Source organism: Pagrus pagrus (genome assembly GCF_965226575.1).
Source record: "Pagrus pagrus genome assembly, chromosome: 11".
Lineage (NCBI taxonomy): Eukaryota > Metazoa > Chordata > Actinopteri > Spariformes > Sparidae > Pagrus > Pagrus pagrus.
Window position 1 is genome coordinate 7,089,678 of NC_140195.1, and position 16,282 is coordinate 7,105,959.

General features: G+C 43.3%; 1 protein-coding gene across 1 annotated transcript in view; it reads left to right on the forward strand.

Moving 5' to 3' along the window:
* nol4la (nucleolar protein 4-like a) overlaps positions 1-16,040 on the forward strand; it is a 29,515-nt gene extending 13,475 nt beyond the window's left edge. The window contains exons 3-11 of the mRNA XM_084366071.1: positions 1,658-1,769; positions 3,867-3,976; positions 6,996-7,137; positions 7,819-8,111; positions 8,192-8,377; positions 8,954-9,142; positions 9,254-9,373; positions 9,503-9,692; positions 10,651-16,040. Coding sequence (XP_084222197.1) covers positions 1,658-1,769; positions 3,867-3,976; positions 6,996-7,137; positions 7,819-8,111; positions 8,192-8,377; positions 8,954-9,142; positions 9,254-9,373; positions 9,503-9,692; positions 10,651-10,865 — 1,557 coding nt within the window. The 3' untranslated portion in view covers positions 10,866-16,040. The remainder of the gene's footprint in view (positions 1-1,657; positions 1,770-3,866; positions 3,977-6,995; positions 7,138-7,818; positions 8,112-8,191; positions 8,378-8,953; positions 9,143-9,253; positions 9,374-9,502; positions 9,693-10,650) is intronic.
* The last annotated feature ends 242 nt before the right edge of the window (positions 16,041-16,282 follow it).

The following is a 16,282-nucleotide window of genomic DNA, read 5'->3' on the forward strand; positions in this document are numbered from 1 at the left end:
AGTGGCACTAGTGGGCCTTTGTTGATCGTGTAGAATTGGCGGTGGGTTAACACTTGAACAGCCAATCAGTGAGCGAAATCCCTCTGATTGGCTGTTGAAAAAGAAAGGGAAAGCCCCCTTGAGCCTGTCGCTGTAATATCCGCCACTTCCGCCATCTGCAACTTTTTATCAGACATACTTTTGACTTTAAGTGGCTACATTAACCTCAGCGGTGACAAAAAAAAAGCTGCTTTATTATAACAATGGTCTGTATTTCTGTGGTCCCGAGTCTTCCAGTTTCTCTTTTTGAATGATGAATACAGGCGACAGCTACCTGGTGGCATGGAGCGGTATTTTCCTCTCAAGCAGTTGCACAGAATCTTTGTGGTGTGTTCAAATGCAGCTTTTTCTCCTGACACACAGGCGATGTAACAGTCAGCCTTCATCGTTCATTGATGTTGGTTTAGTGTGTCTGGGCTCTTACATGGATGTTTGCCGGACAAACACCTTGAATCAACAATAACATTTTTTTGAAGCGTGAAAATTGCAGCATGCAGACAACAGACTCTCTTTTTCCTTTGTGTGAAAAATCACACTAGAATTTGTTTCTATTGAAAAAAAAAAAAACGATGTCGGCAGTCTTCTCGGGTGACTAAGACGTCCCCTGACTGAAGGCATGCAGAGACCACCAGGACATGTTTTTTTCTTCTGTGAAAGACAACAGCCTGTACTTCTTCTTCACTCTGGCAACATATATTTTTTAGCATCAGGAGGGTTACCAAGGGAACCACCAACCACCTATCCAGGAAACAAGTGCTCGTCTCTGGAACAAAGGCAGCACATGAGTTAACGTTGCTTCCTGAGGTGTGGTCTCAGGTCGGGTGTGGTGTCCTGACAGAACAAGGGTCTTTGTATGCAGTGCAGTGTCAGGGGGGTTTAGCGGGACTTTGGTACCCCTCCTCTCTGCTCCCCTGGAGTAAAAAAAAAAAAAATACCATGGAGCCAATTCCTCCTGCCCTGTAGAGAGGTCCTGTCACGTCTCATAGAGTGTACCCTTTTGAGGAGGCAGCATCACTGGGGCAGGGCATAATATGGAACTGTCACTGTGGCCTTCTGGGAGGTGAACGCTCCTCTGGGTGGCCTTTCCCTCTCAGCTGCCTCGAGGGGCCAGGAGGGGTGGGGGCAAAGGGGATGGGGAGCTGTGGCATTGGTGATGGTGATGGGCCGGTGGGGGTGGGCACCCCTGCTGCCTCTCCATGGTCACGTGAAGGTCGCATTTTACAGGGAAACGCCAGAGGGGGCGACGAGGGGAGGGTGGCACAGCAGCGGAGACAACAGAGGAGGGGAGGCTGGGCATGAGAGAGAGAGAGAGGTGCAGAGATGAGTTGACTGCACCTGAGAGAGCAGGAACAGGGAGGAAAAAGGATGACAAACACCACTTTGGTTATCAAAGCAGAAATATGTACAAGGCTGCAGCTGGAATTAGGCCATCCGAAGGCATGAGGGAGCGCCTAGAGGGAGGATTCCTCCTCATGCCACATCGAGATAACACATAATCACTGACCCCAAACTTTCACACATGCACGGCACAAAAAAAAAAACAACACCTGCACACATTTTGTGCTCAGCCACAGCCTGAGCCGTAACCCAGTCTCCTCTGCTTGCTCCCCCGGCACAGATAGCAGAGACCTACGCCTTCCTGCCCAGAGAGGCGGTGACTCGGTTCCTAATGAGCTGTGGAGAGTGTCAGAAGAGGATGCACATCAACCCCAGCACCGCAGAGTTCAAAGGTAACGACACACACCCGACCTGCTCAGTCTGGAGACATCATTAACTAATACGCTATTTTTGAGATTAACCTTTGAGAGTGGATAATTCTCAGATCCTTTGACACATGGAAAATGGTTAATTACTATGTAGAAATGCACGCGAGTATGAAGCAATCAATCTTCTGCAAGAACAGCCGGACAGATGAAGAATAATTTTTACCTTCAGACTAATAGAAATGTTTATTTGGTTTATGACATGATGCTCAGTTTTTCCTCTGAATGACAGACGCGGTGACTCCTCCTTTGTCCCGTCACACTGTAAACATGAGCTGATATGATCACTGCTGTTTGTATTTTGAAGAGTTTTTGAATCAAACCTCATTAATTAAACATATTGTGTGTATCCATCACGGACATGATGTAACAAAGACTCAAGAGGACCACATCTCTGGGATTGTACAGACCCACTAAAATGATCACTGAATCCCTCTAGTGGCCGGTGTGGAGGCTGCAGGCGCCTGTCAGCCACATTGTTTGATTTCAGGTGTTACATACAGTCGAGGACGCTGCCTGGATTTCAGCTTTCGACAGGATATTGCAGCAATTCTGCCTCAGTCAAAGAAATCTGTCTGTAATTAGCTTATAGACCGTGCAGCCACTGAAATGAATTTTGCCGCTGTTGTATTCATTCTTTTGCCGTCCAGTTTGAATCTTTTACATTTCTACCTACCGTTATTTTAGAGCAGAGGTTATCAGACTGTTGGCTCTTACAGTTTGGCCGTCACTGATGTCTTTTTTCAGTCATCACACAGTCAAATCTCAACACGCAGACACGATACACATATCGTTTGATTCAGTGTAACGCTTACACTTTCTCGTCATGATATTTTATCTGATGTCCTTCATGAATAAACTTCAACTAATCCACTTACAACTCATATAAAAAAGGCGCCCCTTATTAATCCAGAACTTGCCTGAAAATCATCACGTTTTAAAATTTCCCATTGTTAACTAACTTTAGATGTCCTTCTCTTTTGATATCTTGTTTTTTTCCACCTCACAACTTCAGATTTAAAGTTGTAAAGTCACTGTAGAATCTGATCCAACCCTGTGTAGTATAACATACTTTATGATATATCTAATTACTATCAATATATAATATTTTGCAGTGGGTTGTATTTCATTTATTGTTCTACAAATGAAAATTAGTGTGCAGCTGTGGAAGAAGTATTCACATCATTTACTTAAGTAAAAGGAGCAATACTACACTTTAACATACTCATTGTGTTGGTAGTAAAGACGTATAAGCAACACAATGTATTTAAAGTACAGTGTTGTAAAAAGTAACTAAAAGTAATGCTTGATATAGATATCATGTGAAAATATTACTGTGGTACAAGTGAAAGTCCCCCATATGAATAGTACTTGGATAAAAGTCTTAGAGTATCTGATTTTAAATGTATTTAAGTATCAAAAAGTAATTTTCTGACAATAAATACACTTAAGTATAAAGAGTACAAATACAAGTAATGTAATGTAGTAATTAGCTGTGATGGAATGTAGTACATTTACTGAAGTACTGTACTTGAGTACAGTTTTGAGGTACTCTAGTATTTCCATTTCCTGCTACTTTATACTTCCACTCAACTACATTTAAGAGGTAAATCTTATGCTTTTTATTCTACTACATGTATTTGATAACTTAAGTTGCTAGTTACTTTGCAGATTACTTGCTACGTTAGAACCAGAGTAGTCTGCTTTATTTTAAAATGAATACATTTTATTGGTGATTCTGATATTCAGAAAAAATCTGAATATTAGGTCAATAATTGGTTGACTCATAGTTTACAGTACATACTGTACATGTTTGAGTAAATGTACTTGGTTACATTATATCACTGTTAAAGTATCAGCAGTGAAAATACTCATTTTGATACTTGAGTAAAGTATCTCAAAGTTGGACTTAAACACAGTACTTGAGATGTACTTCGATAAAATACACATGATCCACTGAGGGTTCGTTCCCACTTGATTTATCTGCATGTCTGTGTTTATTAGATATTAAGTCTTTGTGTTTGAGACTTTTTTGTGAGTGTTTTTTTTTTCTTTCTTTGTCAGAAAATGACAGACCGACCTCCCTGGTCCCGGACCTCATTGATTACAACATGCCTCTTACTGCCACCTACCTGAAACAGATGAAACTGCAGTGCATGACGGCTCCAGAGAGGGTAAGTACCTCTCTCTGCCAGTGGTGTAAACGTCTGTGAAGACTGGGCATAGATACAAGGATTAATTAGACAGTCAGCCACTGTTAAGATCTCCTTTTCACTATAGTTGTCTTCACTGCACAAATCCCCTGATTGTTTTCTCCTCAGTCTCGTCGAGGCTGCGGGGAGAAGCGCTTTGTGCAGAGCAGACAGAATAAGAAAAATCCCTCCTCTTAACTTTTAACTCAAAGAATCAGAGCAGTGCTCCTGCTGGGAGGAGGAGCTCAGTGTGAAAGCAGGATTAGTAAATCTGTGCAAGAGTGACGTCACGTGCGAGACCCCTCCCATGCGTGGCTGTGACAGAAACACTCACAAACCGCTGTCACTGAAGTGCAGGGAGCGCTACTTGATGATGATACTGTCGACCTCACTCTCGCATAATTAGGATTATCCGGAACAATGACCCAGACTGTGATTTGCGGGTGAGTACAAATTAACAAATGCTCAGGACTGTTGGCCGCATCTGCGTGCAGACTGAGAATGAGCAGGCCAATGATTTAATAATTAACCATCACAGAGGGTTACTGCACTGTTGTTGGAGACTTGTAGTAATTTGTTCCATATCTCTGCTGTGCTGGAGGAGAGTTTAAAGCAGCAGGTTATTTCTACTGAAGGCGGAAAGTGTGTGAACGTGTGTGTAGTCTGTAGCAGCAGTCACTTCTTAACCGTGGTTCTGCAGAACTTTGGTCCGGTCTGTTCAAAAGAGGGAGATGAAGCGATGCTGCAGATTTGTTTTCCTCTCCTTTTACCAAACACTCTCACTGTCGTACACATCATTACGCCCATTTAGAGGCGTGCATACAGGTCCAGTTATGTAAACATCACTGAGATAGAGCTGCAACTTGTTGTTGTTGGTCCTCAAAGTCTTGCCGCACATGGTGTCCGATATGACAACATTTCTTTTAGATCATAATGCAGAAAAAGCAAAGTAAGATCTGGATCTGAGCATATTATGTGATATGTTTCATGGTCATGACTATCGATGTGCTTTTAGGAGTGTGTTCCCGATGTGTAACTGTGTGTCTAATCTGTGTGTGACCTGACAGTTAAGTTGTATTGTATCTTATTGCATCGTAATCGTATCGTATCATCCAGTATCAGTCAGGCTCTACTTGAATTATCAGTTATTAGTGAGGAATGTCCAGATGTCCTTGTTTTCAGTGTACAACAGGTAAAAACCCAAAGATATTCAGTCTACTATCAGTAGCTGCTAGCAATCTACTATTACTAGCTCAAACTGCTGAGTGTTTGACCTTTACTGCTTGAAAAATGACCCAAACGATTAATAGATTGTCAAAATTGTCACTTCTTTTTGTTCTTGATCCAGAATAGTTGCAGCTCTGAGAAAAAAATATCTCCATGCACAGATTGTAACGCTTTAACACTACAAGTTGCATCAACTTCTTAAGATACTGCACAGTGTGTGTTGTTTTGTTTGTCCCCATTGGTGAGACAATAAAGTTTATTCTGTTCAATTATTATTAGTCTTTTTTTGGAATTAAAGTGTTTATTTATTTGAATATAAACAGACAGTATTAACATTAGACAGTAAGATATCCAAAAGGCACGTGGTAAATACACAAACTAGAACCAAAATAATCACTTGCCGACCAAAACAAGCAAAGTAAAGCAATTTTGAATCTATTTGGATTCATTGTGCAGCCCTACTGTTCAGTTATAATATAAATATAAATATCTGAGTCAAGGCCACTGAGTTAATTCTCATGGCCTCGGTTTTAAAGGTATATCCCCCCATTTTATCAATTATATACTTCCTTAAAACATTAATGATGCCACATTTCCAACTACGTAGAATAGTAATGTGATGTAGATGTAATTAGAGACTCTTCCTCCTCCTCCTTCTGCGTCTTCTCTCAGTTTAATGCTCACTAGGTACCTAATGGAGCCGTCACTGAGCATTTTCGGTCTCCCTAAAAAGACCTCTTACAGAGGGATGGCTGCATATTCCCAGGAGTCCAGGCCCGTTCGTGTGTTCGTGCAGGGGGAATGATGAGAGGATGGGATGTATTTCTGCTCTGTTTCCGTCACACAGTCATTATGGTGTTGCCCCCTTTTGCCAGCTGACGCATGACGGCGTTCGAGCAGGCCAGAGAGGAGTCACCGTTAATATTGTGAAGCTCAGCACTGACGGCTCTCCAGTCGATGATGTTCAGTCATTTCTGTAGTTCGAAGCACAGCGTCTGACTAGTTTGTGAGATTATTCAGCTCTCCTTCGCTAATCCTTACCCCCGTGGTTTACTCACTCGTGTTACGCTACAACAAGCATCTTTAGGTTCTCTACGTAACAGAGTTAAAAATAGCAGCGCTCCAAGAAACATATTATTTAACAGGGAGGCTCCAGTATTTCCCTTTATTCTGCTGCCAGACGTCAGCGTCCTTTACCAAGACTTAATCATGATAATAAATGGTAGGTTCACATTTTCTTCAAGACATAAATGTACATTGAAAATGTTATTGGTTGATGTAACTGCCCTACAGACCTCAGTGAGATTCAAAGAAGCAAGAAAAAGATGAACTTCATGCTGAAAACACTGAAGTTTTGTAAGGTTCCCACTTGATGTGTCTAACTTAAACTGCTTAAGCCTCATATTCAACTTTAAAAATGCATTTTTACACAAAACAAAGACTGCAGGGTTTTGTCTCCAATCACAAACACTGATGCAGCTTTAAGAAGGGATTTCTTTGTTGACTGTGTGGACAGCAGGAACAATTACGGCGAGCAATACTGCTTTTGATGCACACAAAGGGATGCCAGTGTTGCTTTAGGATAGACTTCAAAAAGTGTGAACCTCAAATGCCAAAAGACATGATCATGGTCTTTATAATCACGGGACGAAAGGGGAACTTTCGGGGGAGTTTCGTCAGAAGTGTGAGGATCTTTCTCCTCATCACCTACAGTCCATGGCCTTTGCACATTCAGAGTTCGTTCTCTGTCTCACAGTCTCTTGTCTCCCTTCAGGATGACAGTTCGGTGAGCAGCGAGGAGATGAACAGTGCTGAACCCACATGGGTCGCAACCGAGCAGCCCCCAGTGCCTGAGCCCAGTCCACCAAACGGAGACAGAGTCAGCAACTCGACAGCCAACGTTAAAGAAGAGGATGGTATGACGTCATTTGTTTGTGGTCATTTTTTTAGTTGTGTTTACATCTGGATTTTGATGGTAAACTCATTGCATAGGAAGTGTACAGATTGGTGTTATGCAGGAAACAGCTTGCCTTGTTCTTAGTGGACTAATCCAAATAAATCCACTCTTACAGGGGGTGGGACACCACCGCAGCCCCAATCCATTGTGCACCCCTCTCTCTCAGGGTGCAGGGCTTAGAGAAGTAGGACAAAGGCCAACATTAACCTTCACAGATTAGGAGCCATTATAGAAAATACTGGAAATGGGGCAAAATCAGTGGAAATAATAATTACTGTTCCAGTGAACGTAGGTGTGCACATGTAGAAACCATAAAGTGTGTTGAAAGTCTGTAATGTGCACCGACCAGGAAGTGAAGGCTCCCTTCCCCCACCCTCATCCCTCTTCGCTGAATCAACTCCTGTGAGTCCCCCTGTACAGTAACTTTTATTTATCTTGACAGTTGACCCCAATACTCACCTCCTTAACAGTTTCAGAAAGCACAACATTGAGGCAGGAAGTCCGATCCCGCTGTAGTAACACACCCAAGATAGAAAAATAGTTCCTACTGTAGCAAACAAACCCACATTCATTCACATTAAATGATGACAAACATTCACGCAGCTCATCTCTGTATCTGCGTCTTCATCCCCTCTGCCAGATGATGACTCCTCAGAGAGCGGCAGTGCCAACGGGCTGCCGGCCCTGACCTCCCCGGAGGTGCTGGCTGTGGGTGGGAACCCCCCAGATGGTGGGGCCCCTTACGGGGAGGTGACAGAGAATGGGTTGAGCGCTCCCCTGGACTTCAGCACCACCTCGCCCTCGTCCTCCTCAGAGGATCAGCAGCCGGTCAATCTGAGTGACAGACTGCTGCCGGCGGGGAACACGACTCCAAACTCTTACCCTGCAGACCCGAACAGGAAGTACCCAGTCAAAACAGAGTACTCCAACAAGGTAAGACTCTTTGACCAAGAAACAGAAACAGCTCTTTTGTCTGTTTACTGTATAAAAATTGTATTTTTGTGTGTTTGTAGTCCCCTCCTTACAGCTCAGGAAGCTATGACTCTGTGAAAACTGAACTGAGCATGAGCGCAGAGGACTTGACCTCTGGTCGGGCACAGATAATTGACGACGACGACGACGATCATGACGACCACGATGACAGTGACAAGATCAATGACGCCGAGGGTATGGACCCTGAAAGACTCAAAGCCTTCAATGTAAGTCTAACTGTCGAACTGTTGCAGATTAATGAATTAAAATAATTACATTCATATAGTTAGGTTACAATACTGTGATAGATACAGTGCTGCTCTCATCTGTGGCTCTCCAGCGCTGATGGATACCAGCCGGCTCTGTAAAATTATTAGTATGGTTATGAATATGTAGATATTCTATTAAAGAGGAGAGCAGAGAAGTCCCAGATCCAATATTGTATAGTTCCCTATATTCAGTATTTGTTCTGTGAAAACCACTTTATGTGCATTTCTGGATCTAATAGAAACGAGGAGAGTTGCAGAGTTGTAAAAATGCAAACATGAGTGAATAAGCCGACACTTGAAATATTGTCCTGAATATGAGAAATGATTCAATTTCCATCGCTCCTGTTTTCATTACCTCCCCCTCCCTCGTTATCCTCTCCTCTTCCTCTAACGCTCCCCCATCCCCTGCCTTCCCTTTTCCTCTCTTTTGTTTTCGACTCTCTCACACCCCTCTCCCTCCACCCTCCACCCTCCACCCCCACTCCCATTTTTCTGCTCTACATCCCCTCTCTCCCCTCCCCCTCTCCCTGTCAGATGTTTGTGCGTCTGTTCGTGGATGAGAATCTGGACCGCATGGTGCCCATCTCCAAACAGCCCAAGGAAAAGATCCAGGCCATCATCGAGTCCTGTAGCCGCCAGTTCCCAGAGTTCCAGGAGCGCTCACGCAAGCGCATCCGCACCTACCTCAAATCCTGTCGCCGCATGAAAAAAGGCGGTTTCGAGGTACAGAGTGCCCCCAGTTGAAGTGATGTCTGTGTAAATCCAACATGCAGTCATTAAATGCAGTGTTTCACATTCATAATTGGCAATAAATTCGTCGAACCATCTTCCCAGATCCGACCAACACCTCCTCACCTCACCTCTGCCATGGCTGAGAACATCCTCGCTGCTGCCTGTGACAATGAAACCCGAAATGCTGCCAAGAGGATGCGGCTCGACGTGTACCCAGCGACGGTAACAGTCTTGGCAGTTTGTGTTTGTGAATTTGCCCAGCAGGGATGTGCTAGGATGGATACGCATCATTAATGCCCAACTGCACAACATAAAACTACAACACTCTGACGCACTGAAAATCTCTCACAGGATGAACCCGCCTCTGTTGACAAGCCCAACTCGAGGGATCCGACCTCTGTGGCCCCGTCGGCTTTCGCCATCTCCACCGCAGCATTTGCCCAAGACCAGCTCTACACCAACGGAGGCCTCAACTACAGCCTGCGAGGGTACGGGACGGTCGGCAGCAACCAGCAGAACTCTGCAGCTGCACAAACCAACGGTGAGGAGCTTCTGTCAGTGCGGTTCAACCCAACAATGTGGCTTTAAAATGCTGTGTAGTGAGAAGAAATGGATACTGAAAACACTGCTCACGAAACACAACGTACATATTTCATCATTTAAATGTGCAGTTTGTAAAAACTAGCCACCTGTCGAAGGTCACTCCAAAAAACCAGGGGGTATAATATCCCCACAGTGACCGCTAACTGCTGCTTCTTGTTGCTGTCATTAGCTAGTTAGCTCAGTTAGCCATGCAGCTAGCGGTAGGGAGTGGGAGCTGGGAGTGGTAAAACAAGACAGAACGGGCCAGGGCTAGCTGGAAAGCATGCTAACTTCAGTAAATATCTCTGCAGCACAGTTCATAGGCACATGGGTGGACGTGGTGAGCATAAAAGAAAATATGTTTTGAGGATTATTTTTGAGCTTTCAAGACATTCTTTAAAATCAGTGTGCAGGAATCTCCTTTTCTTCAGGAGCTCCTCTTTGATGCATCTCTGAAATACTAGATGGGCACAGGCATTTTTCTTCCTGCTGGGGCCGGGGTATGTAGTCAGAATACCTTTAGTCATAATTACATAGTTGACATCTAGACATAAAAGGACTTCTCGGGGTTAGGATGTTTCTCTGATGCTTCTCCTGTATTGTACCCTTTTCTTAAAGTAGTAACAGATGCCTTTTCAATTTACCTCCTCCCAGTCTCTCCCTGTGGTGTTACTGTTGTTGTCGTAAAGACAGTGTTAGCAACAGCTAACGGTCAACCTGCAGTCCAAAGAGAAAAACGGTTTTGGTACTTACTAATCTAGTAGGAAGAAAGTTGGTCTTGAACCATCTCAAATCCTGGTGGTCAGAGGAAACACACATCAACATGGGAACAGGCTTCGCCGGTGCTCTCCATCGAGTGAATGCCTGTCCGCTCACTCTTGTTCTACCTCATTTCATCGTTACCATTCTTTCTGCAGGTCCCACAGATCTGAGTATGAAGTCAGTCGGCCCAAACTCCACCTCCAGCTCCAACAGTCACGGTCAGGGCGGCGGCGGCGGTGGAGCTTCGGCTCAGCTCAGCCCTCCGGAGGTCACGGCGGTGAGGCAGCTCATCGCGGGATACCGGGAGTCCGCCGCCTTCCTGCTCCGCTCAGCAGACGAGCTGGAAAACCTGATCCTGCAGCAGAACTGAGACCCGTCCTGTCGCTCTCTGTCGGTCTCACGCACCCGGGCAGACTTGCATTCAAAGACACAAACGTACACGAGTGATACTGCAGTGCACAGTGGGTCCTGTAGGTATGGTACCTTTGCTTATTCCCACATGTTTCTGTATTCGGACAGGCCAGAACATATCACAGGCTGAAAAATGTTTATTTATGCATTTGGTTCACTTTGACCTTAGTGCCCTGTTATCTGTAGCCATTCATCCCATTCAGCTCATTTTACCACTTCAACCTCCATCCGTCTCAGGAAGCGATGATCTATGTGAAAAAATGATCTGCACTGGTACACAGGGGAGTACCTAAAGTGTTAGCTGTGTCTATAACGCCACATTGGCTCATTTGTGCAGATGTTTGGACAAATTAGTGGGTAACTAGCAGTGATTTAGTGTCAGTAACTTTTTTTTCTATCTTAACACAGATGTAAAATATGCTGTACAGTGGCATGATTTGATCGGGTCGTCTCCCTAAATTCTCTTCTGCGTTGCTTTCTGAGCGTCCATAGATGAATCGCTGCTAAATCCACTGACCTGTTAACCTCAACAGCTACCGAAGGACGTGGTGACTCGCGAAAAAAGGGAAAAAAATAAACGTAGAGAAAGAAAAATAAAAACAGGACAGTGTTTGACAGTTTTCACTTGTAAATTTTGACCAACAGATCTGTTATAAAAAAAAAAATATACCTCGATCCTGCTCTGTTGGAGTTGTTTCCAGATTCAAGAGACAAAGACTCATTACCCAACGTGACTTCATTTTCAGTTATTTTATCAAGAATATTTCTATCACGGGCGATTTGTCATTAAACAGGAAGGAGGCTTTTAAAGAAGCATGGGTATGCAAATTGAGGTCACAGACACCTGTCAGGGAAATAAGGAGATTAATATATTGTTTAGACTCTTGGTTTTATAACCTGGAAGAGTGGAAAAAGGTGCAATATCGAAGATAATCAGTAATGGTGAGTTTACTGAGATGAATCTGTCAGAAGCGTTTTAAGGCATAAAAGAGGGGAGTACTTTACCACAATCTCCTGCTGTAACTGTAAAAAAAAAAGAAAAAAAGAAATGATATCCCATGCAGCATTGTAGCCGATTTCAATGTTGTTGTTTGTCGTGAATACTGATCGTTATCGCTCACCTCATAACTGAGGCACTTTCATGTATTGGGATCAGTCATCCATCGTGAGAAAAGGAAATGGGACCTGGCAGAAAAACGAGACTTAATGTTGCACGTCTTTTTTTTTTTTTTTTTTTTCCTTTAAGGTGATTTTGTGAAGGAATTGTTCTGTGAGTATTTTTTGAGTTGAAAAGGGCACAACTAGCTCACACGCACCTGTTAGGCTTTACCGGATGCAGCGTGAGCGTGTGCGGGTTGCTCAGACAAAACAAACCCCGTCAGTCCGTCAGTCCGTCCGTCCGTCCGTATCGTCCCCTCTGACCTCAGCGGCGTCGAAACTCCTCTCTCCCTCATCTCCACTCATCGTCTGAAAACACACTGTTTGAAAAGAAGCAAGAGACAATCTTTGAAAAAGATGTAATCACATCACAGTTTACTCTCCCAGCTTTCTGCTATGGTGTGTGTGTGTGTGTACGGTGTGCATGTGTGTGTGCGTGGGTGTGTGTGTGTGGTTCTGAGGGCACACCAGAGTACTCAAAGCAGATCTAGAGCACAGTCTCACAACAGACACTTTTAATGGTGAGTCACTCGGCACAAAAACAGTGGTGTAAGTGTGTGTATGTGGTGTCTTTTTTATTTATTTTTTTTATTTTGTTGACGTAAGTGTTATTGTATTGTTGATTTTCTGTTTGTGTATAAGTGGAGTGACCCAGTTTGTACAGCATCAATCTGTGAAGATTTAATTCAGTCGGCTGAAACATTCCAAACAAGGACAATGACTCTTCAAGCAGCCGAAAGCGGCTCGCACCTTATTGATTTGTCAAAGTTTAGAGAGATATATTTCTGTATTTAACACAAATCTATCAGTTATTTATCACAAATCACCACCACAGGGCGGTTTAGAGTTGGATTCACATACTAAATGAACCATTTTTACATTTTATTACCATGTCATGATTGGGCTGCGTTACATTTACATTTTAAATGTATCTATTGCAAGTTTGGAAGCACTTTATAGCTCAGGATTAAGGTAACGTAACACAGCGATCTGAGTGTGTCTTTACCTCATTTGGAATATCAGCTTCGGTTCAAACACATCGAGAACTGATCGTAACAAAGGACAGTCTGACGCCACTCAAGCAGAAAGCAGCTGTCGATCTGCTTTATTGATGACTATAAAGAAAAAAAAGCTGACAGCTACTTTTTGAAAAAGCTTATCGGAGCTCGGTTTGAACTCATCGGTCTGAATGGTCCGTGTCAGGAGTGTTTCAGAAAGGAGGCGTAACTGTGAAGTGACACGAACCAGGACAAATCTGTTTCATAAAGCTGGTTTGGAGCGAACGTGAGAGGTCGAATTCGTGCCCGGAGACGTCAAGTATGGAAATTGATATGTTGCGACAGAAGTGCCATGTTCGCAGCCACAAACAATACAACAAGGAGGCTAAAATGTTACAGCAAAACATTGGACCACATTAAAAGAGGTGTTTGCTGCATGTTGCAGATCAGACGGAGCTCAGTCTCTGAAATTAAAGCAACATTATGTAGTAATTCCCAATTCCTGCAATTTGGCAACAACACAAGCAGCTAAAATCACTTTACATTCAGCTCCGTCCAGCTCAGCGTCTGTCTCCCGCCTTTTATTTAGCCAGTCCGACACCCTTATCTCTCGCTCGGTCACAGTCCCGTTTTCTCCTCTTAGTTTCCTCCTTCAACGACTCGTTCGGTCTCTTCACCTCAGGCGAGGTTGTGGCTGCTGAGCCCGGTTGCGTGCCTGAACACCTCGTCCTCCCAGTGGTCTAAAGCTCCTCTGATAGCGACGTAAACACCAACAGTCCCCGGCCGTGCTCCGAGCAGCGTCTGCTAGCCGAGCTAACTCGTAGCTACAGTATGCGGCAGTTACATGTTGCTTTCGGGAAACTGCGTAAATCACAGAGTCGAGGCAGAGGGAGAAACCAGAAATCATTTTCTCCATAAAATATGATCCAGTTTCACCAAAATCGGTGATAGTTGACAATCACAAAGGCGGGAGACACAGACAAAGGGAGGAAATGAAAAGCAAAACATGACACACGAGGTGTTGGTGTTGCAGCGTTCTCCTAAACAACTGAAGGAAACTTGTTTTAAAACCTTAAAAAAACAACTAACCTGACCAGCTAACCAAGTTAGTCTCACTGGATGAATTTTCATCGGTAGCCTTATTAAAACCTCCTTTATGAAACAGACGTCCCTGACTTACTGAAAGAAGCCTGGTTCGCTTCACGAAACGCTCCCGCGGGCTCAGACAGACGTAATCGTAGATGTACGCGGGACCTGAGTCCTCGCACATGTCTTCCTCGTCTCCTCCAAACTGCTCGTGTGTTACTGTAGCCATAGCAGATCCTCGACACTTCACGTCTAACTCAGTGATGTCACATCGATCTCACTCTCGCCACCGAAAACATTTAGCTTGCAGATGATGAACTGTCTTAAGTCTACGCTGAGCAACATTTTAGCTGTGTGCTGGAGTTACTGTGATCAACGACAACCAACGTGTTGTCATGTTGTTGTTTTTGTTTTTGTTTTTTCTAATAATGCCCAATGGATTTTTTCTCTTTGTATTGACTGGACAATGTAATCTATTGGTGTTGATTAAAATGCCCTGGTAGCTTGTGGATTGCTAAAGTGGTCAGATAAATGTACTGTATAGCTGTACAAAGAGTGATAAAAGATGTTTTAAACCTTTCTTTTTTCTGTGGGTACAGCACTGTTAAAAAAAAATCAAAGTGGTTTTAGCCCTTGCCTGTTTTAACTTATCATTTGGTGGTGGTCTGTATTACTTCTATTGTTATTTATATTATTTCAATTGTTGCCTCTCCTGCACTGATAAGAGACTGTAGCTCTGTGCAGGGGGTTGTACTGTAAACCTGTGTGAAGCTTTGTATTTTCCCCTCTGGTTTTTGGACTCAGTGAAAGTGTGATGTTTACATGTACAGTTTTTCAGAATACTTTTGCGTTTTATTCAGGCTATGTTTCGTTCTCTCCTCACCCGAACCCCGAATCTGTGTACATTTTGCCCAGATATTTTCCTTTCTTTTTTTTTTTTTTTTCGTCGTTTCATTGCATCAAGTGCAGATGTGACCTCTTTGACTACTCGGTCACATGGTCAGAGTGTGCCGTGACAACTGGTTGTGGTCGGCTCGGTGTTGTGGTGGCTTCCAGCATTTTTAAAAGGTAATCTTAAGTAAAAAGGGAGCTTCACAACTGCTCAAAGTGGACCAGCGAAGATTTATTAAGGATCAAGACGACTTTAATCAGCTGTTTTAGAATACTATTGTGGCCTAAATGGAGATTGGTGGGGCGGAGGTACATTTATTATACTACATTAAGTGCTCAGAATCTTTTAACATCCCGGCTTTATCGTCAGGGAAAAACTCCTTGTCCTTAACCCGACTGGTACCCTGAAAGGTACACTTTGACCTGTTGTAATATCTCCTCGGTGACATAAAAGCCATTCCCCTCTCCTGGCCTTTAAAGGGGAACCCATAAACCTCAGGAAATACTGAATCTCCGAGTTTAGTTTTTATCCACTGATTTCTTCTGAAATGAGATTTAACTCTCTAACGAAAACCATTAACATTTATATGAGATGTCTATTGTTTTGTACATTTATCATTGTGATTTAAAAGTGGAGCTTTTTCCAGTACCTGTGACTTAATATTTTGATTTTTTTGGAGTGTTTATAGGTATGGATATTTATTATTATATGTGAAACTACAAAAAGACTAAAAGAAAAGGTTGAACCTGTTTCATTTGTATGTTTCATGCAAAACTGTCCAGGTGAGATTCTCTCTGCCTCTTACATATCACTTAATGAGGGAGCTGTGTTTGTTTGGAAATAGCGCTTTTTCAGTGTTGCATCAACGCTATGAAAAAAAAAAATAACAAAACAAAAAAAAAACACCAGTGGTTTACCAACAGCAGAGTGTCAAGGCTCTCCTCTTCTCCTGAGATGTCAGTAATTGAATAAAATAGTGCGATGAGCTATCTAACTCAGACCTCCCTTGTGGTTTCCTTTTATTCTTTTTTTATTTCATTTCTGCAAACATCAGACACACAACACACACACACACACACACACACACACACAGGTGGTTCAACATGCATTGTTTTAGAGAGTGAAGTTATTTTTCCACAAGAGGGCAGCAGAGTTAAAGAAAGCAGTGATGTACTTGTGGTGCTGAGGAGGCTGCAGCACACCCTGAAACAAAACACCATTATATTATATCCCATCCCTGAT